At 30.4% G+C, this 24,220-nt stretch overlaps 1 protein-coding gene across 1 annotated transcript; it reads right to left on the bottom strand.

Annotated features, from left to right (window-relative positions):
• Positions 1 to 458: 458 nt before the first annotated feature.
• LOC142321522 (uncharacterized) lies at positions 459 to 9,195 on the bottom strand. Its single transcript, XM_075359674.1, has 3 exons — positions 9,035 to 9,195; positions 7,571 to 7,814; positions 459 to 1,268 (listed from the first exon to the last, which is right to left on the bottom strand). Exons 1-3 carry the CDS (start codon positions 9,092 to 9,094, stop codon positions 634 to 636), a joined length of 939 nt encoding a protein of 312 aa, XP_075215789.1. The 5' UTR covers positions 9,095 to 9,195; the 3' UTR covers positions 459 to 633.
• Between the last annotated feature and the right edge of the window lie 15,025 nt (positions 9,196 to 24,220).

Below are 24,220 nucleotides of genomic sequence, written 5' to 3'. Positions count from 1 at the left end.
TTACATATTTAAAATAATATGTGCAGTCAAATAATTAATTAAAATAATTAAAAATCTTTAAAAACATTAAAACATTTTTTAAACATATAGTGGCAAGCCACTTTCGAATGTACAAAATTCTGCATCATTCTCAGTGCTGCAGAAATAACAGTGAAGTAGAAATAGTAATATGTACATATTTTTAACACTTTTGAAATCAGAAATGATTTCTCTAACATTCAGATCCAGTAAATCAGTTTTGAAAATACAGCTTAGTTTACATCTAATTATTAATGTATATAAGAGTAGAATTTTTATTGCTGTTTATTTTGGTAAATTGATGAATTATTGTGTTTCCAATTATATTATTTAGACTAAAAGGTGTTTTTTAGTCTATTCTATTTTCTAGTGTGGTGTTTTATTGGAATTTTATTAAAATAGTTTGGTTGTAAAATTATTCAGGATGAAATAAAATCATATTACAGTATCATAAACAAATTTATTTTAATAAAATCATGAGAATAAATAATAGCATAATCTTTATTGCGTTATTGACATTCGTTGGGAATAAAATCTTCTTTCTTTACCCTAAGTATCGGTGTATGGTATCTTTCGGTATGGTTGGCACCGATACTGAAAATATCGGTAGTTATTCTAAAAAAAATGATGCTTCTGAGTTGGAGGAGTATTAGTAGGTGCAGTAGTAGCAGTAATTTTAGTAGTAATAGTAGTTGCAGCAGTAGTTATTGAAGTTTCACTTTGACATGATGGTACCTTTGATATAGAGACACACCTAAATTCGTAACTACTGTATGCTTCACCTTCAGGACATTTTACATGTGTCATTATAAAATCAGATTTATTTGGTACTTTATTACAGCGGTAATACTGGGTACAATCAGATGTGTCCGGTATCAGTCCTTCATATCTACAAACTGGCTCGCACTGTTGACTTGTTTCGTTCAATAAATCGCTACCGTAACAACGGTCTACAACTGTTCCGATGCCATTAATGCAAAATGAATATATACTCGCATCATTTGGATATTTTTTTTTGTATCCATTGTATCCACTACATTGAAATGAGTAACAACCTTTATAATAAGCGCATTCTTCAGCCGCTGAATCATAATAATAATACGACTGTGTACATTTCATCGAATAACTTTGTAAATTTTTACATTTATAATATTTAGTACAGTCACTTGGGTGTGGAAACGTTCCATCTTGTAAACAAACATATTCATTTTCATTGGCACAATTTATAGTCGGCGTTTTTACACAAGTACCTTTAAAAAAAGGAAAGAAACAAAATTTGTCATTAAAAATTATAAAAACTGATCATAATCATAAACAATAAAGCAAAGTTAATACTAAAAAAATTTCTATCGGCACGACCGAAGGCGGAGGCAGATTTCACCGGTGCTAAGTAGGAAATAAAAAATATTTCCACCTTAAAGTTAAGAAAAACTTCAAACTTTACTCAGTGCAATGATTGGATGTGAAAAAAGTTCACGTTTAGCATACGATAAGTCCCATCTTCTTGCAATTAAATATTTTGATCATCCCTTGCCATAAGGGTTGGTCATATCAAAAATTGTTAGACAAAAGTTTTAGGTAATGTTTAGAGAACTAACGACCACTTTAAACCGATTCTACACTGTGCCTATTAAGGAAGGTATGATTTTTTTTTCTTCGAAACCCCATTTTTTCCACCCCCTGGGACAATGGTTGATGATATCAAAATCCTTTGATAAGTTTTAGGCCCTTATCCAAATAATAATAAAAGCTTTAAACTAATTCGATATTTTATTTACTAATAAAGTTATAGCGATATTTTGTTCTTTCGAAATAACCCCCTCATTTCCACAACCATGGTCTGATTTTGCCCATTAATTCTCTATTTTTGGTCTCGAACTCGACCGAGATTTCTGGTCGTTATATTTTATATATCAATTTGAAAGTGAGTAGCTCAAAATTAAGGCAGTTATCGTTTCCACAAGAAAGTGAAATATATATAGATTTAATTTTCTAAGCATTTGGCACTGTTGGTATTAATACACTTGTATAAATTAAAGTTCCATTTACCACCGCTTTTAAAATATTTCAAGAACGTTCGAAGCTGCTACTCCATCATCAGCGATTTCTTATAAGAAGTTAATTAAAAATTCATATGGCATATGTATAACATATTTAAATTAAAATTGTTATGTTCATAAAGTCGATCGTCAAGAAATAAAAAATAATTTATACGTCAATAAAAGTGTAACGTCATGTCCGTAACATGTCTACTACTATTACTATTAGTATGATGATGGTGTAGCAGCTCCGAAAGTACTTGGAAATATTTTTAAATTGTTGGTAAGTAAAACTTGAATTTATACATATATATATATATATAAAGTTTTAAACTGACGTTGGTTTTGGGGTCTAGGGCATGCGAAACGCGAAGATATGTCAGAATTTTCCGAAGTCGAATCATGGTACCCATTACAATACGATACATTAGATAGGTACATATTACATTACATTACATTAGGTAGATTTCATAAGAAATCTAAAATAATGTTCATAAGTACTAGAATAAGTAAAAAATATATTTGAAATGCAGTCTTTAAAATAAATTAAATTTTTATTTTTTTAATTTACAAATCAAAAAGGTTTGTTACTCTTAGCAATTTAAGTTGGGTTTTTATTCAGACAACAATGTTCTTGAAAAAAAATTATTTCTCGGATTAGGTGTTCTCACGAATCAAGATCACGTTGGTGCACTAGTTGAAATGTGTGGTTTAGCTTTATTTATTTTATTAGGTATTTTCTAATGATGTTTCTGTTTTAATTACACACATAAATGTTATTACTATCTTTTTATAGTTTAAAAAAATGAAAAAACCAACCTTATTTTTAAAGAAAGTGATTATGTTTATTCTCACGTGGATTTTCAGTGTAACCGATATAAAAAATTTTGGAATAACCATCTACTATTGAACAAATACACATTTGAGAGATCTCAATGCATACACCGCAAATATTTTTTTTTGGCGTTAACACAAAGCAAATTACTTATTTACAAATGATTTTTACTGATTCACGAATGTAATTTTACTAAAATCAATAGAAATTTTTGTTTTGTTCTTCGTAAGAAATACATTCAAAATAAAGTCCATACTTACCATGACTGCTTTTCACTTCTTTTAAAATTCTTTGAATACTACTGTGCAATATTAATTTTTGTTAACATATTTTCATATTTTATTTGCCTTATTTGTCCTTAGTCATCATATTTAGTACGACACCGCTAGTTAACCTTTTAGAATTTTACTACCCCAGTTTTTTGAAAATTATTTTACCACCATATTGAACTTTCCAAAATCATTTAAATAAGCTAAAAATAATATTTAAAAATAAACTATTTCAGAGGAGTCAGGAGTTTTGTTTCCGACCTATTTCCCCACAGTAACATAAGGAACATTTTCTCAGCTTGTGTTAATCTGATCATTATGAAATTTTTTTGAGGCTGTTTACTGTATCCTTGATACATATTTTAACATGAGGATTTTTTAAATTTTGATTTAAAAAATAAATAATGATTTGTATTCTATTTCTACATGTATCAAATTTTGGTCAATTTAACTGCATGAAAATATACAGAAACTATTTTCAACAAACATCTCATGTTAAAATGTGAATATAGATATGTAAAGACGTACTTGAAAATTTGGGTTTGATTGATCATTTGGTTTCCGAGAAAATTTTCCTTTTATGCTAAAATCATTGAACTCACAAAATTGCAAAAATAAAATACAACGTAAGTAAAATAAAACTTTATCCAACCTCAAAACAGGTCAGCTTCATATTCTTCTTCCTGCTGCTCCTCCTACTTTCTCATGGCAACCTTCTTTTCTCTTGTAGCTAATTTCTTGTATAATGAAATTGACTTTTCAACTTGTGTGTCAAGCTCTTTCATGGTCTTTACCATGTAATATCCAGGTTGAATTAAAGTCTATGAATAATATCACAATTAATATTTCCTTTGTTGAATGTAACCACAGCCTCATACACGCTAAATTGAAGAGTTTTTCTTTTTGTAAGTACATTTTTTGGTAGCACAGTCCACACTACATTATTGAAGAATTCATTTACATTTTGCGTAGTTCCATGAATGCACTTAATAAATTACGGTTTGATAAAGCGTGAAAAACAGGTTTTATTACTTTCAAAGTTGCTCTAGGGATACTTCTGTGTTTATAAAGTGATTAAAAAAAAGATATAAATAAGATTTTCGAAGTCCTGACTCCCCTTAAACCTGGAATAAAATATGTTGAAACGAGTTCAAAAATATAATCGAATTGAAACAATATAAATAAGGTTTTTAAAATTAACAGAAAAGCGACATCATTCAAACCCATACAATTTTGTCAATCTTTAAAAATTGTCTTGTAATAAAGAAACAAAAGAAAAAACACGCCGATTACAAAAGAAAATATTCTGAAGCGGATATATATTTTTTTGTTTTTTAAATATCATGTACATATATTTTCAAAACTTTTAAAAATTTCGATATCCATTCAATCACTGTTTTAAAACATTTTTGCTTATTAAATTATCATTAATTTTGATTTATTTTTATTTTACTGAACGACAAAACTTGATCAAATCTTAAATCTACTTAGTTGTGTGACCAAATTTTAAGACAATTTTTTATAAAAAAAAAAAAAAAAATTATGCCACATTTCTTGAGAAAATTAAATGACCAGATTCTTGAGAAGACAATCAGTCTGATTGTGAACTGTATAGATTGTAATTTTTTATTTATTAGACAATGTTAGTATAAATGTGTATACTAAATAACATTGTGATTCCTCAATCCAATTTTGAGATGTAAATTTTTCATTAATAAACAAAAAATGGCAGACAGGTTGTTCAAGTTTAACGATCAGATTTTCACCGTAACTATCAGTTTTGTTAAAGGACTCAATTTTGGGAGAAATTTCACTGCACCTCAGTGCAATTCACTTGGAAATCTTAGCGAAAAAGTTTGGACAACAGGCTCTGTTGAAGATGCTAATCGAAAAGACATCTAAACTAAACGAACAAAAACTGCTGGACACTTCCGATGCTAAGGCAAAAAGTCTATCAAAGTCGATGCATAAGTTAACACAGTAGTAAGATATCAGACTTTCTACCGCTCATAAAATTTTAAGAGAAGAACTGAAAGTTTACTCCTACAAAATAATGTGTGTTTAGAACTGAAACCTATAGTTCGTGGCAAAACTTTAAATTATTGTCAATGGTTTAAACGTTTTATTGACCAAAATTCCGTTGATGTCCTCGACATTGCGTTTTTTTACAGATGATACGTGGTTTCATTTGGGAGGACATTAATTCACAAAATACACCAATGTGGTCGATAACTAACCCCCATGAATTAAAACGAACAATCTTTACACGAAGCGAAAACTGGAGTCTGTTTGAGTGTGAGTAGAAGGCGGATTGGGGGGCTGATCTTTTTTGAAAATGCAATTGACATTGTGCTATTTTAACAAACTTCATTAGTTAGTTAATTGAAATGGAAATCAATCACGATCGGATCCAACAAGATGGCGCCACAATGCACACAGCTAATAGATCAATGACATTTTTACGAAATATCTTTGGTGAAAGAATCATTTCGAGGACTTTGTAGCCTACACGATCGCTTGATTTGACTCTCCTAGATTACTTTCTACGGGGACCAGCAAAATAAGCTGAATATTGCAGCAGTTCATGCAGGACTGTCGAACTATAAACAGCAATAACGTGTTTGAAAACAAATTCAAACGTTTGAATTGTTGTACGAGTTCATTTTTGAGCGTCCCATTCCAAATTATTGTGATACCCGTTTCTATAAAATAATTAAACAAAAATTCAAAGTATGAATTAAGAAAATTTCGTCATTTCACTTACATAATTCCAATTCACAGTGTAACTTTCAAAACACTCTGTATTTTATTACTATTTAAATATTTTATAACACTGGTTGAATCTGTTGATTCTCGAGTGTATACTTTAGTCATTGCTTATAATCTTGTACACTCTCTTTAAGTCACACTTATTAAAGCTATTGTTATTTTTTATGAATAAATGGGTACATTTTATATAGTAATTTTAATATTTGCTTATCAAATACATTTTAATTGTTTTATTTATTTATGTTTATTAACATATTTTTTAATAAGTTTTATTGTTTTATTTGTTAACGTAATTTGTCAGTAATAACTGCTTTTAACTGCAATATATATATATATATTTTTTTTTTTTTGCTTGATGATATCGCCTCATAAGCTTGAAGCTTGAGCGTGGATATGAAAAATGGAATTTTTTTAGTGTATAAAAACTGCCACGCCTGACCGGGATTCAAACCCGGAACATTCAGATGAAAGGCCAAGACGTTACCACTCTCGCCAGGGAGGGCTGCATTTTTGTTACATTTAATTTATAATTTAATACTTTTGACTGTTGACAATATATTTTGTGCAATTTTTATAATACTACTGAAAATTTTATTTATGACCTTTGCTGTTTTGTTTGAATTTGTTTATAACATTAGTTTTATTTAATATTTCCCTGAAAATGACCGGACAACTTATAAAACTGCCACCTCAGTGGTTAGTCTTTTAATGTAAATGATTAGGTGGTTAATTCACAAAATATAACCAATTTTGTTTCTTAGTATGTGTTTGGTTTTTCATATTTTTATGGCAGATATTTTTATTAATTTTTTTAAATTTATGTATTTTACGTAGATAAAATAAATTGCTTTTACAATAAATTCATTAGGCAAAATTAATACCTTTTTTCTTTTAATTCAAATTTCGTAAATCGGTAATTGTTAATATTTATTCAGTTATATTTTTAATGTCAATCTTTTAATAAAATTTGGGCTCACAGAATTAAATACATACAAACTAGATTATTTTAATTTAAATGGGCGAATCCGTTAATATTTAGACTGTTTTTATCCATTAAGGTTGGTGATGAGTATTATTTTAAAATATATACTTTTATAATGACAAATTGAACCAAATTTTATAATAAAATATTTTTAATACTTGTAACTTCCTTAAAAATATTTTCACTTGTCTTTACAACCACCTTCAGTAATCAATTCTGTTTAGGAGTATTCTATTTATAAAATTTTGTTCAGCTTATTCACGACAAAGATTTATATTTTAAAATAATTTTATTATTATATTTCCTGTGATCTGTTGTAGAATTACTTACCTATCGTAAAGATTAAAAAAAAATAATATAAACGTCTATAAATTTAATGATTCTGATAATGCTTATAATACGCAATGAAAAATAAAATTATAGGATACAAATTAATTATATGTAGCGTTAACAAACTTTGATGACTTGTAAGGACAAAACTTGTTTGGCAAATGGTGGTAAAGATGGGGTACAGATAAAATTTATAGTTATCAGTAATTAAAGAGAAATGATGCTAAATATTAAAAATAAATTTATTTAATTTTTAAAAATGCCACCATCATCTTACACTACTATAACCATGTTGTTATTTATAATTAAACAAATATATTCACTTTACCAGTTGGTGGATCGCAATATGGTGTAGCACCAGTACAGTTGGCTGTTTTATATTCAGTATATCCATGACCGGATGAATTTGGTCGGCAAATACGTACAGCTGTACAGTTAGCACAGGAATATATAGCTGAACAAGTAAGATCATCTTTATCAGTTGTAGAGAAAGGCTCATAAGTTGGAGAATTATTGAGCAATTTTTCCTTTATATCCTGTACAGAGGCAGTAATTGCTGATGTAGAACAAATCTGAAAAAAGTAAATAAAAGTAAAAGGATTGTTATAATGAGTTCCATTTGAAATAAAAATAAAAGATTTATTGATGGGATTAATAAAATAAAAAGTATAAACATTAAAATTTGAGGAAAGTTAGTTATCATTCATTAACATTAATATTATTTTTCCAATTAACACGTACATGGTCTTCTTCACTAAAGAGCTTAAAGTTTTTAATAAAGTTAGTAGTATAAAATGTTTTTAGATTATTTATTGCATGTTTTTTTTAAAATTATTTAGTTTAAAAGCTAGATAATTTGTTTTTAGATGATAATCCATTACATAAACATACCTTTTGTGTGGGAAAAAATGGTGTGGAAATTTTGTAGTATATGAAAAATGTCAAGCCTGACTGGGATATAAACCCAGGATCTTCCAGATGAAAGAAAAATACTACCCAAAAGCATTTAATTGAACAATATCATCAGTTTCAGTTTATATTTTATTTGTTTCTATTATCTTGTTTTTGTTAGATTTGTGTTTATAAATATTTCATATTTCTCAATTGTGTTCAGATCTTGGTTTCTATATGACTTTTGTATAATTTTTACATCTTGAGTATCTATTTCCTGTTTCTAAAAAATGGTTTACAGAAGTTGATTCTGTTGCGTGCAGAATCCAACACGTGGTTCCTTCTATCTGATGTCCATTCAACCCTAGATGCAAGGAACAAATTTCACAAACCGTCTCGTACAAACAGGATTCACACGCAAATGCATTAATAATTATGTGTTAATTTTGTCTATAATATAAAAAAAACAAGATCATAACAGGCTTGAACTATACATTTTATAGAAACATATTAAATTTGTCAAAAGCTATATGTTAAATAAGCAAAACTAGCATAATTTAATATATTACTTGATAAAATATTTTAGTTGATTTCTAACCCTTTTTTACATATTCACTCTTAATATGTGCTACTGAAAACCCTACTGAAGGAGGTGATGATTTTATCTTAGAAAAAACTTATGGAAGAGCAATTTTTATTCGTTTAAAAATTTTAGTGTTATGAGAAAAATATTTTGTCTTACTGTTCCGTGAAAAAATTATCATGTAATTGCTTAGATAAAATATAACTTAAATAAAATTGGAGTGGTTTAAAGAGTTTATCACTTTGTGGAAGGATATCAAAACCTAAACTGTTATTGGATTTAAATTAATTTGAAGAAAAAACTGTTGCAAATACATACCGTTAATAGAAAAATTAAATAACTCATATTGTAAATCACTATAGTCTGTAGTTTATACATTTTACTTAACAATATTTAATGTTTTAGAATTAAATACAATGTTTTTGTGAAACAAAAATACACAGAATGATGCTGCTGTAAGACTGCAACTCTTAAAATAAGTTTTCAAAGAGGAAAAAAAATGAAAATACTGATTAATTTGTAGTTGTTGTCTCAAATAATTATATTTTTTATCACATTTTCCCGTTTTTAATAAAACTTGATCAGCGTTAAAAATATAACCATTAGTATTTAGTAACATTATATTGCAATTAAGAACAATTAAATTTCTTGAAATTCGGCAAAATTCAAATAACATGGTTAAGTGAATGCACTCTTACAAGCCGATTGCAACATTAATGCATTTTATGTATTAAATATTAATTAAGATAGCATACCTCAAGTACTATTACGTAACTTTTTTTATCAAATATAGTACTTAAAGTACTATAAAAATTTCTATTAGTTATTAAAATTCATCATAAAATTACATACGTTTAAAAATGCATAACTTATTCTAAAAATAAGCTGTAAAATTTGTCTAGTTATTATCGCAGTCGAAAGTTCTGATATTCAAATTTTAGTAAAGTTAACTTGTTTTTTTAGATTTGAGTACTTGATAGGGGACACTTGTATACTTTGATAATTCGGCTTAAATTAACCATACATCTCAAGAATGGTTAGCCTGAGTTTGTCGTACAAGACTTCTTTCTGTTTAGTCTTCAGAACCACCATAAGGTATTACTTCAGAGGATGAATAAGAATGATATGTATGAATGTAAATGAAGTGTAGTCTTGTACAGTCTCAGGTCGATCATTCCTGAGATGCGTAGTTAATTGAAACCCAACCACCAAAGAACACCGGATTCATGATCTAGCATTCAAATTCGTATGAAAGTAAATGGCTTTACTAGGATTTGAACCTTAGAACTCTCAAGTGCGAAATGAGCTGATTTGTAATGAGTTCACCCCTAGATCAACCCGGTGGTTGCCTGTACAGAACTACACCTAATTTACATGACATACATACCAGATTATCTTCATCTCACTGGACCATGGAGTTGCTTATTGTTCCAAAGTTGAACAGATTGCATCATACACATTAGGAATAGAAAATAAATATTGTAAAAATAACTAAATTGAGATTAACTTAATAATATTCTTGCCAAATTCGGTAAATTTTATGTTATGTTAAATTTTATGTTTAAGTTTTATGTTTTATATTAAAAGGCACAAAAATCATTAATGAAAAACAGAAATTTAAACTTTTAAGGACAAGATTACTTATTTGTAACATATATACTAATTCCAATATGCACAGATTTTATCAATATTTTTTATATATCTCACTTCAGAATTAAATTCTTCTGAAATAAGTTTTTTAACTTGGTGTGGATGGTTCTGGGACGAAAAGAAGGAAGGTTTCGATAAAACCGTAATTTTTGAGATACAATACCAGTGAACTCTATTTTACCTTATATTTTTATAAGAACCCCTAATTGTTTACCCATGAAGACATAAATACTCGTAAGTTGTCGAAGAAAGAAAGAAAAATACACATTACTTTTTCATTCCTTTTTAATTGTTTTTATATCAGGCCTTTTTTGAAATTAATTTTTACAAAACTTAAGTATTGTATTATTGTGTCAGCAGGCGAGATCCGGCTGCTGGGGCAGGATCCGGGAACGGCATAGCCGGGCCCGGTATCCCTGGATTCAGCGGTTAGATGCAGAGGCAAGATGAAAATAAGAAAAAGATCCGAAACCGGTGAGCCGACCTGCCATGCCGGACGTACTGCCGGCTCATTAGACTCATTAGAGTCACAAGGACACTCCCCTGGGCTGAGTAATATGGGATTATTGAGGCGGTCCAGGGGAGCAGGAGAACAAACAAACAAAAAAAGTATTGTATTATTTGAAAATTGATAAATACAAACTTTACTATTTTCTTTTAGTAAAATATGATCATCTGCAATCATTTAAAATGTTTATAAAATAAAATAGTCTTCCATCAGATCTTAAGCAGGAAGTAATCAAAGGTATCAGAAAAGAAAATAATCTATTGTGATTTTTTTAAATCAAAATGTGGAGATTTTTATGTTTAAATAGTTGTTATAGTCTACATTATTTTTAAAAAAATATCTGTAAGGTAAAATGTTGTAAGACTTAGCAAAGTAGGAGGAAGTAAGATTTTTTCTGAGGAGATTATAATCATCTTAGGATAATTAGAATAGAATTGAATAACCAAATTCCAGGATTGAGATTAAAAAATAAGAAAATTCAGTAAAAAAAATATGGCAATTCATGGTTCAGTCTGAAAAACTTTTATTTGTCAGAATTCAGGCATAACCATGTGTAATGTAGTCAGTACACTTGCACTAAATATTTGTTTAACCATTTGTTTACAAGTTCATTACCTAATAAATAATAATAATAGTAAAAATGAGAATTAAATAAAGTTATGTAATGAGAAATGCTATAACGTAAAGTATTAAAAAAGAAAAAAGAAAAAGTAGAAATGAAGGTGTATGGCAGTGCTTATATATATGAATGCAGTGGGACGGCAATTATCTGAACTCCAATTTTCAAGATGTCCAACTACCCAAACTTTTTACATTCGTACAAGTTAATTTTAAAAAAAAAAACTCATACACTCTTTAAAAAAAAATAAAATACCATTCAAATAAAGCCTTACAGCAACAGGAGATGTATTTTTTTTTTTTAATTTGTTTTAATAAGTTTTTTAATTGTTTTTTTTTTTTACTTCCCTGTACGAAGAAAAGGAATTATTGTGGTCGCGAGAAATTTCGGTTTTTAGATTTTAACGGAAATACCATTTTGACTATCACTGAATCCATTTTAATTAGTTTAGACGTCTGTACGCACGTACGTATGTACGTATCTCACGTAACTCAAAAACGATTAGCCGTAGGATGTTGAAATTTTGAATTTAGAACTGTTGTAACATATAGTTTTGCACCTCCCCTTTTGATTGCCTTCAACTGAACCAATGTGTTCAAAAAAGCCCAAAATCAAAAAAAAAATTAATTTTGGACTTTTTCTTAACTGTAGTAATAAGCCCCCATTGAGAGCTTTTCAATGCTGTATCATAAGTGATACTTATTTTCATTGGTTCCAGAATTGTAGCTAAATAAATTTTTAATTAATGAAATATTTGGGTCTTACAAGGGAAGACATATCGGTTCGAATCGACGTCATCTCCTTTTTTTAACTTTCTTTTTTTATTTTAAATATAATAATTTAATAATTATTAACCCGTGATGGTAAACAGATTTTTACGATAAATAATAATTCAATAATAATAATTTTAAAAAAATATGAAAAAAACAAGTTATTAGTGAAATAAAATTTTATGTACTTTTAAAAATGTGTATATGTAATTTAATAGTCATCATTACATATGTGTATATGTAATAGATTTGGTGAAACATCTGATTACGAGCAATTAATATTAATTGAAAATTATAATTTAGAATCGTACTATTTTTACATTTTCTTGTTTAATTTCCGTTTAATTTTATTTAATTTATTCTGGAATTTGTGTTTAATTTTATGTACATTAAAGTTAACTACAGAGTTACTGAAAAATAGATCTTCATAAGAACAACATATAAACTGAGGCATACACCCGATCTTTAATAAATTGCAAAAAATTCTTATCTTTTTGTTCATTACTCCTATGATATTGTCGGACAATATTCTCCTTAAGTCGGAGTTGATCACCAATTCGTTTATTTGTTTTTTGTTGCTAATCATTTAATCGCTCTTTGGTTTGATATAATTCTTCTGATTCTAATTTGAGTAAACGTTCTCTAGTTTTCAAATTTTCTCTCTCGTTATATTTATCATCTTCTGCTAATCTTTTTATTCTTTCCTTGGTCTTAACGTTTTCTTCCTCTTTATATTTAACATTTTCTCTTAATTTTTTTATTCTTTCTTTTTAAAAATTTTCTTCCTCTTTACATTTATCATCTTCTCTTAATTTTTTATTCTTGCCTTCTTCCTAACATATTCTTTCTCTTCATATTCATCTTCTTGTCGTTTTTTTGAAATATATTTCTTCATATTATATTTAATTTTCCTACATAATTTTTTCTTTTTCGATTATTCACCAAATAATCACGAAATTATTCAGCAACTCATGAAGATACGAATAATACTGATCTAGTAATACGAGTAATAAAGGGACTTTTACTCTATCATAATATTTCATGTAAGATTATTGAATTAGTAATTGTATAAATATTTGATGTTAATATAAACTAATATTTCATCAGTTGTGTAACTATCCGCTTTATTAACGAATTGGAGGATCGTATCTCACTTTCAAAAATGAAATAAATTAAAATGAGGTGCAGCAAAAAATCTGTATATATAATTTAATAGACGTACAAGGAAGTCATGTGGTGTCCACATCAAATTTTTAGTTAAAGAACAGAATTTTTAAAATCCAGTCGATTTTTTTTACAAAAGTTACGTATCAAACTTCGATCCAGGCAGGAGTTACTGCTTACTCCTGCTTTAATCACGTAATCAACATTTAGTTTACTCTCCTCGTATAAATACACTCACGTCTAATTCTTGATATAGTCTCTCGGGCTACTATTCTGTTGTTGAATTCCAACTATAAGGATACATTAACACTGTAATACATCCTGGTTGGGCGATCCTGAAATGTAACAAATGACAAGCATTCATATTATTCAAATAGGAATAGCAGCAATCTACCTGAACATTAAAGCTGAAATAAATACCAGCTGACTTCCAGCGCATCATACAATTAAATTAATTAATATTTAAACAAACACGCGCGCGCACGCACACACCCAAGTAAAATATAGGAACATAGGGATCGTCCACTTTAAAATAATTTCTACTTTAGTATTCACATCTTTTACTTTTGACCTTGAAAAATAATTTCAATTGACCAGGTATTATAAATAATGGTAAGAAGGAAAGCATGGGAGATTTATATAACAAGACTGAAGAAAGAACATAACTGTTAAAGGCAGGTTATAATGTTATACAAATGTTGGAGTGTGGATTGGTTGCAGGTATATAATAAGATGGATGAAGATTCAAAAGTGAAATTTATAGAACTAATTACAGCTCGAGATGCTTTGTTTGGAGGAAAAACCAATGCTTTTAAGCTGAAAGTTACTGGCAACAAACTGGAGGTATATAGATGTTATAAGTCTGTATCCCACACTGATATTCTTTAATAATTATCCAACTGTTCATCCTATTAAATTCAAGAAGATAAAGATTTACAATCCTGGCGATCGGTTTGGACATGTTAAATGTAAAGTACTTGTATCAAGAATTTTGTATCATCTAGGGCTTCTAGTTAAGATAAACAAGTTGATTTTTCCGCAGCGTCTTGTTTGTGCGGAGGCTAAAGTTTGTAAACGTACTAACAATCACAGAGAGCTGTCACAGGAATTTGGTAAACTATCGAATTGAATAAAGCTATTGAGAAAGGTTATAAGATCTTGGAAGTGCATGAAATTTGGGATTTAAAGAAAAATCATACGAGTTGTTCCAAGATTGCATCAGAAATTTTATGAAGATTTAGCTTGAAACATCGCCTACATAGAAAGATCTTAAAACTGCGGAAGAGTATGTAACAGCTGTAAACAGAGTACAAGTATAGCATTAGATAAAAATAAGATTGAAGATAATCCTTGTAAGAGAGCTGTAGCAAAAATACGTTTGAATATTTTATTTGGTAAGTTAGGACAGAGAACGAGTAAGATTAAAACTGTTTTTGTGACTGTTCCTTGTTAATTCTAAAAGATACTAATGGAGGATAGTTTGAATAAAGCAAATCTAAAACGTTTAAATGATAACATCATTTAGATATCATACAGCATGAAAGATCATTTTGTAGATGATATCAAAACTAATATACCAGCACTAATATATTTGCAGCTATTTTTACATTAACAGCCAACGGACGGTCGAGGTTGTATGATATATTGGATCGACTTGGAGAAAGTGTCGCTTACTTTGACACTGACTCTGTAGATAATATTGACAATGGAACCAACACCGTAGAGAGTGGTTGAATGTTGAGTGAGTGGAGTGATGTACTTTTGAGGATAATTATTTCTATATAACTGAGTTTATTTCTTGAAAGATAATGTTAATTGTACCATTAAAAGTATCAGTTTGACCTATGAAGAACTTTAACTTGGAAACGATGAAACCAGTATTAGAACGTTCGGTGAAAACAATAGAAGCAGATTACAGTCAGATTGTTCGAGATGTCAAAACTAAGAAGTTAGTAAATAAACCTGTAGTTAAGAAATTTTAATTAGACTATGATAAGAAAATGATATTTGAAAAAGAAAATGGGAGTATTGATACATAACCTTGGGAATATTAGATAATTAAAGGATTTTAATGAGCTGTAGTTCATTGAAATTATTTTTAAGAGAATTCAAAGCCCAAAGAAAAAGATGTGAACACTAAAGTCAAAATTATTGCAAAATGAAATTAAATGTAGAGGCTTCCTTCATACCCATATACTACTCACACACTCGCATGCTTTCACGATAATCAGTATACATAAACCAGTTTTTAAGTTAATAATTTTCAAATGATCCCTCCCGTATAATAAAAGTTTAAAAGAAATTCTACTTTATAACAATTTTTTTCTCATCATAAACTTTTTGTTGGAAAAATGTCCCCCACTTTTATGATTAAAAAACATTCATGAACGCCAACCTAATTTTTAAATTATCAAATTTTATAATCCCAGATACAAAAAATATATATTTATCTCTCGATGATCAAATTTGATACGATTTTCATTGTTGTATGTTGAAATAGGCAAGAAAATGTGTTCAAATTTTTTTATGCCACATAACAACTAGAATAACCGTTTTAATATAATATCTTTCAAATCTGTTTCTTGTTAAAAAATAAATAAAACTGTTTAGAATATTTTTTGTAAATTTATTTTAATCTTTTCTGACGACGACCATCAGTTATTTTTACAGAGCATAAAAATAATTTTCTGTTATTAGATCCAACATAGTAGTATATATTACTTAATTCTTTCCCAATAAAAATGAGTAATCATCTAATTTTAAAACCAATTTTCGATTTCGTTGTAAAAAAGAAGATTTAAAAGAAGGAATAGCTACCCATCATACCGGTAGTAAAACTGGTAAGGGAATAAAATTCATTCAAGAAATCCACCCTCTTTTTGCATTACCAAACATCCATTATAACAATAGAGTGGTTTGTCGTTAAAAACAACACCCCATTTTCTCTTAAGAAGACAACCCCCAGGAAATATTGTTCATTTTTTTATATCAGTGTAATGTTTTGTAAAAGAAAAAGAAGAAATTTTATTTTAAAGGAAATCCTTTTATTAAATGATTTTATAAAATGAACCACATATATATATATAAAATGGTTTCATTATATATTCTTTGTACATATATATATATATACACCACAAAGAAATATAAGCATAACTAAATTAATCAACAAAACCTACCTACAATGGTTTTAAATATAAAAGGTTTTTTTTTTTTATATTCGTATTAAAGAATCTTAAAAACACATGAACGTATGCGATTTTTATCATATTTAAAATTTGTTATTGTTATCCGTATTGCACCTGAGAAATGTGAAATTGTCCGTTATTCATCTTAAGTTACAAGCTCCAGAACTGTTAATGAATAAAAAAACTGTGTACCAAAAAAAGAAGATATTATTTTAAAGATAAAATACAAACCAAAAATCGGCAACAGTGTTAATAAAATTTTTCGGAAAAATGTCTTCTTTTTTTTGTAGAAATATTTCAACTTCTACTGAATAAATTTTTACATTTCCTTTTTCAAATAAATTTTTTTATAATAAATTTCCTTGTACGAAGTAAAGGAAGTATTGTAATCACAAGAAATTTCGATTTTCAGGTTTCAACGGAAATATCCATTTTGACAAGCCCTGAATCCATTTTGATTAGTTTCGGCGTGACGTATGTACGTATGTATCTCGCATAATTCAAAAACGATTTGCCGCAGGATATTGAAATTTTGGACTTAGGATTGTTGTAATGTTTAGTTGTGCACCTCCCCTTTTGATTACAATCGACTGGCCCAAAAGTATCCAAAAAAGCCCAAAATCTAAAAAAATTGGATTTTGGACTTTTCCTTAGCTGCAGTATTAAGCTCTCATTTAGAGCTTTTGAACAATATATAGGTTGCATTTATTTTCATTGGTTCCAGAGATATAGCTAAATAAAATCTTAATTAATGAAATTTTTTTGGATCTTACAAGGGGAAGACACATTGGTTCGAATTCGACTTCACGCCTTTTCTTTAACTTTTTTTTTTTAATTTAAATATATTGATTTATTAATAATCATTAACCACTGATTAAAAAAAAAATACAGTAAATAATAATTCAATAATAAAAAAAAAAGATTAAAAAACATCAGAAATTAATGAAATAAGATTTTATGTACTTTTCATTTAAAAAAAAGTTGTATATGTAATTTAATAGTCGTGCAAGGAAGTCATGTGATGTCCACATCGGATTTTTTACTATTAAGATACTAAATCTAATATTCGTAATATTTATAATATAGCGGCGATCGTTCAATAATTAAAGAGACAATGGCTTTAAAAAATTAATAATTATTCAATTACAATGAAACTAACCGTGCTTTTCAACTTAATCCCCTGCTACGTTTGAACACCTGTTCCATCTTTTTGTGGATTTTCTTATTACAGTAGTAAATAACTGCTTATCTTGATGCCTAATTGTTGACGTGCTCATGGTTGCCGAATTTGGTACCACGTAATTACCCCCCCCCGATCAAACAAAAAAAAAAATCTGATAGAGCTAGATCGGGACTGCAAGTTAGATGTGGCATCACCTCCCCATCGAACTTTAGAATAACATTCTATGTGTTTTGAACAGTATGGAAGCGAACGTTGTCATACAGAAAATTTACATCGTTTGAACAATAACCAGGACGGTTTATAAAAAAACTGTCATGGTTAATACAATTTTTGCCATATTGTTTTATCATCCGCAAGTGAATATCTGCCGGTTTTACAACTTCAGAAAATAAAAATCTCATTGTTGCACGCTGTTCTTGCACGGTATAAGTTACAAGCTGAGCTGAGATTTAGAAATAAACAAAATGGAAATTATTTTCGAAAACTGGCGTGTTTTATATCAGAGATGCCAACTTAAACGTCAGATAGTTTAATTTATTCCATTAAATAGCTTTACCATTCTTCCCACTTGTTTCTTTAGTTACTGAATAATCTTCGTACTTCTTACTGATTAATTGCTAATTTTTAATACTTTTAAAGGTCGAGAAATCGTTGTTATTGTGCTTAATGTATGTGTTCCTTGATTGAAAGCGCCGTATCGATGCCACGAGTCGTAAATTTTGATCGGGAAGATACCAACAGTATAATGATTCCGGTCGGTAACACTACACCCTTTTTTTAACTACGCAGTTATAAGTGAGGTCTCCGCAGTGTCAATCCTCAGGGAAGAGGGTGAACTTCTTAGTAGAGGGGACAATTATGTGATTGTTGTGGCGGTGAAGGCAGTGAGGTGGTTACAGACCTAGTGAAGGGCCTGGGCAAAATACAAATAGTTGAGGAACATGATATGGTGTTTGCAACCACAAAGGGAAAGTTGGGGCTGATAGTTCAAAACAGTCTGGAGTACTGGCTCAGGAGGCAGAACTTTGACGCCACACTCTTCCTAGCGGATGAGGGACCCAAACCAACCCCCAGGGAGTTTCAGAGTACGGCAACGATGGTGGTGCACCAACAGGACGCCACCTACGCTGAAGAATATTCTGAAGAATGTTAAGACATCGGTTGGAAAGGCCTTAGCTCAGGACATCCTCTCCGTTAGAAAGGGAAGGGCAAGACCTGGAAGTCAGACGAATAGACGGAGGAAGAGAGCCCCAGGCTTTAAAAGATAAAATGCTGGCTTCTGTTCCTAGTGTGACGGTTGCTGAGAGAGGAGCTCTAGAGACAGCTGTATTACATATCAAAAACCTGGATGCCGAGGTGATGAGGGACGATATTATGGCTGCGGTCAAGAGGTCTTTGAGTGAGGCTAACTCTGCCAATGTTTCGTCGTTGAAGCCGGCGTTTGTTTGCACTCAAAACGCCACGGCGGTTCTGTCCCCGGTTGAAGTATGGCGACTGAGAGCCGGTGGGAGGATACTCGTTGGTTGGCAGTCGTGCGAGCTGAGATCAGGAGGCCGGAGGTAAACTGCTTCAGATGCTGGTAGGTTGGACACACGGTGTCCACATATAAGAGAATAGACAGGAGCCGTGCTCCTGTGATTATAACTATGGAGGGCCTGGCCACCATAAGGCAGGCTGTAAGGAGAAACCAAGGTGTGTTCTATGTGGCAAATCCGGTTACATGATGAGTAGTCGGAAGTGTGAGTGCAACAAATGAGGTGCTTATATATGAATGCAGAGAGGTGCTCGGCTGTTCATGATTTGATTTGGGCGGCGGCAGTGGAATCTGGAATAGACTTTCTCCTGATATCAGAACGGAATAATAGAGTAGTTTCTCACAATGATTGATATGTAGATAAGTGCCTGGAATGACACCTCCAAGGCTGAGGAGAAGAAATCGACCGGTGAGTGACAGGGTGACGGACAGCCTCTTGCGGAACCGTGACACGTCTGCGCTTGCGTGGATGGACGACGGTGATGATGCACGGGAACTCTAGTTCCCCTGAGCGCGAAGGCACCTCCCGGGTCTTAATTATGCTTAATTGTGCGTCTGGCCCTTGGAGGGGAGTTGGTGAGATAGCAGGTTTATTCGGTTGGGCGCAGGCACACATACGAACTTTAACAACATTTGCAGAACCTGTTTGCGAGCCCGGCACTTCGCTCGTAGCTGGGGTTCCTCCGAAAAAAAAGGCACCACTGGAGTTTAAAAAACACAGTGGAAGTTTTCTTACTGACCCGACCCTCAGATAATGAATACGTATTGCAGTGTTTAGCCTTTATTAGGTTACCACCGATATAAATGCCTCGGCTAACATTCAATTCCATCGGTTATTTATTCTGACATCTTCACTCTTCTTTCCTTCTTCATAGTCCTCAAAACTATATACCATTCAGAATACCCGTGCCTAATCTGGTAATATTTCCGAAGAAGTCTTCTTAAATCTTTTACATAACACTTAATACTACTTTAATAAACCTATAGCCTACTTTACTCTACAGTTGTAAATTTGAGTCTAATAATCATATTTTAATTAACTAATCCATACCGCTCAAACCGCTCATTCAGACAGTAACAAATTTAATCTAGCCCAAAATGTAATGTGTATCAATTTTACATTAAAATAAACATAGATTAAGATTGTATAAATAAGAACAATTCTTAGAGCTGATTTTAAATATTCACCCGACTTCTGTTTTTACTGAATTATTACTTCACTTTAACAACAAAAAAAGCCCTTTACTGGACATTAATAACGAAACGAGTGTGAACAATTAATATGTTTTAAATACAGATTGTCTAAATTAAAAATAAAATTAATTAATATTAATAACATGTATGATGTCTTACATATTCACAAATATTTAATTCCAAACACATTAAAACAAACAGTACGTTAATAAACTATACAGTTTACTGTTTTACTCAAACAATTTTATTTGAAATACAATATATAAGTATGGCTCAGCAATATATAATAACGGGACTTTTCATATTCTTTTAAACAGGTCCATGAATATTTTGGACGATGGGGAAGCGTAGCGCTAATAATACCTACGTTAGCTCATTTCTATCAAGAATGAACCTGTTTGGTATTTAAATACTTGCGTATACGGCAAGTCTAGTCATAGGTAGGAAAATTACTAAGCAGGAAGTATATATCAAATTTTGCATTTAACTTGTACCAATTATTCTTTTAAAAGCCCGTATATAACAAAAATCTGAAGGAATTTCAGAATTGTGTCAGTACTGATACTTTTTAAAGGCAGTCATTTTATAAGATAAAATATTCAAATTTTTATGAATTTAAAGAGTTTTTAGCCCACCAGTCTCGAGTTATTAACCAAACAGACGCCAACACACATACACACACACACACACACACACACACACACACACACACACAAAACACGCAATACGCAGATATACAAATGAAACGAATTAACATTTGTTTTTCCTTATATTTCTCAAGGTTTTATGCCTCTTTGTCCAAAAAAATACAAAAGTAAAAAAGCAATTTTTGGCACAATAATTCTGCTTCACGCCCAATGGAATGTAGTAAAAGTAGAAAATAGTAGGGTAATCCCCCTTCTTTTTCAGATATTTTGAATTAATATAAATTTCACTGATTTACTTAAGATTCCATAAAATTATTGTCTATTTAAAATATTTTAATTTAAGAAATTTAATTTAAAAATATATAATTAATGATTTTAGATAAACGTTTCTGACATATGTTATTTTACATAATACTTAAATTTTACATTTAAAAATATTAAGTATGTTATATTTATATTGTACATCTTCGGTAAAATACACGAAAGTACACATCCAATTTCACGGTTTACAGGGTTAAATTTTAAGCTCTATAAAATACCAATTAAATCTAATATCACGGTTGCCAGATTTTTTTTAAAATCATAATGCGCCAATTGGGGACCCAGAACAGATAAAAGAAAGCTTTTTATGATAGCAGTGACTTCTATAGTGTTGTATACAGTGCCTACCTGGTTTTCGGCACTAAACAGCAAGAGGAATGTAAAGATGATGACATCACTGCAGATGCAAATGAATTTAAGGATCGTGGCAGCTTGCGGAACGGTATCAGCGAATGTGGCGGAAGCCCAGGCCGTGGTACCCCGGGGGAGTCGCAAGGACACTCCCCTGGGCTGAGTAAAACTTGATTGTTGAGCCGTCTCAGGGGAGCAGGAGAACAAACACAAAAAAAATCATATTGCATATAAATCTTTATTTTAAACGACTTAATTATAACTTAATAACATAACACATTTTAAAGGTATTTAAAAAAAAAAACAATTTTTTTTTTTAATTTTTGAAAATTTAGATTTTTTTTTTTATTTCCAGTATATTCTTTAGTAAGAAAAACGGAAAAATTAATAAATGTACCATCCATAAAAAGTTAGTATTATCAGAAAAATGTATTCATCTATTTGTACGAGGGTGTGTACACAAATACACTTGACTACAACCCATTTCATGTAGGTTAACAGCAAATTTAAGCATTATCGATTTACTTTTAAAAAGTTTCTTTCAAAAGGAAAGTCTTTCCTCCACCATTAAATGATACTTGACCGTTGTTTGCATGAAACATCGTTATGTTTACGTGATGGACGAGGCGTCAATTTTGTCCTTATAGTGTAAAAACGAATACAAAGAACTTGAAAATGACCGATCTTCTTTGAACAGCTATTCAGTTTACCTATTTCCAACAAGCTATTCATCGTTATAAATATATAAAGAAAATCATCTATAACAATATATTGGCTAAAGTATAAAATTTAAAACAAAAACAATAAAGGAAATTTAAAAAAATTCAATGATAAAAATATAATAGTAAAAGTTATTTACAATTTGGCAAATAATTTAAGATCAAACTGTAACTTCCTTATTTTCTATAAAGAGAGAATCTGTAATTTAATCAAGGTAAAAAAAAAAAAACTAACATAATTAATTAACGCAAATGGGGTAAAAAATTATCAAAATTTGATTATGATAAAAGCAAATTAGTCTTACATTCCATCTTGACTATATTATAAAAAGCATCTACCGAAAGAATAAATAACTTCTTTTTTTATGTTGAAACAAAAAGATTAAAATTTCTTTTCAGAGATTCTCCGGACCGGAAATAAATAAAGGGCTTCTTAAAAAATAAATTTTATTTTTTTTTTAACAAATCAAAAAAGGAGAAAATTCTGTCAATTAAACCATTTCTTTTCTTTGTTTTGATGAATTATTTCATCACAAAAGAATCTCAAAGCTTATAATACTTGGGAATATGGAAATGGAAATTTTGTATCGTATGAAAAATGCCACGCTCGACCGGGATTCGAACCCTCCTCATGAAAAGACAAGTTATTACCACTCCGCCAAGGAGATGGTAGAGTGTTAATGCCACCGATCTCCGAATTTATTTATTTAATTTTTGTATAATCATGTTTTAACACTTCATCATGTTTGAGGATCACATGCAGGATTTAAAGTTATCCAAAAAAACAGTCTCAAATGCTTTTTTCCCGGCTAAAGGGATGAAATCTTCTTCAAAAGAATACAATGATGTTTACTTATCGTAATGGTCATTCTGAATTTAGGACTATTTTTCTGAAGAAAATGGCTTAGTGTTTTGCAATGAAATTTCTTCTCTTATGCAGACACTTTGTAATAAAACATAACCCCACAGAATAGCGCTTGTTCATTGATTCCTCTAAAGTTAGTTTAAAAGCTGTGCTTTTGCATAATGGCAATAAATTCCCATCTGTGGCTCACTCTGCTAGGATAAAAGAAACATATGAAAACTTTAAATGCCTCAATATGCAGTGTATGAATGAAATATTTGAGGTGATTTGAAGGTAATTGCACTTATTCTTGGTCTGCAGCTTGGTTACACAAAGTACTGTTGTTTTTTTTTGTGTGAATGAGATAGTATGGAAAGAAAACCATTTCATAGAAAAGAATGATCTAAACGCGAATCACTCAGTCCTGAACAGAAAAATGTGAAACATGACCCATTACGTAACCCTAAAAATGCGTATCTACCTCCTTTACATATCAAACTAGGATTAATGAAGAATTTCGTCAAGGCCATGGACTACTCCCGTACTTAAAACAGCTGATGAGCTGTGTGTCTGCGGGGACGTCCAATCGAACGAACACATGAGTTCGATTGCTCAGCTCTTGGGGGAGCCAGAACTCAGGCCACCCTGGAACTTAGAGGTCAAGGAGAAAATTGGCCACTCACAAGCGGCGAGTCAATGTGGCGAGAGCCGAATTGTCGGACCGTGTGGGAGTTCCTTGATGCGGTTGCTTTGTTCAACCAACATCAGTAGTTTATCTAAGGGAAAAGACTCCTACCGCGCTGTTGCAGGAAGTT

The sequence above is a fragment of the Lycorma delicatula genome, chromosome 3 (assembly GCF_047948215.1).
Source record: "Lycorma delicatula isolate Av1 chromosome 3, ASM4794821v1, whole genome shotgun sequence".
In the NCBI taxonomy this organism is placed as follows: Eukaryota; Metazoa; Arthropoda; class Insecta; order Hemiptera; family Fulgoridae; genus Lycorma; species Lycorma delicatula.
The sequence above is the reverse complement of the archived record's forward strand: the minus strand, read 5'-3'. Positions and strand labels throughout refer to the sequence as shown.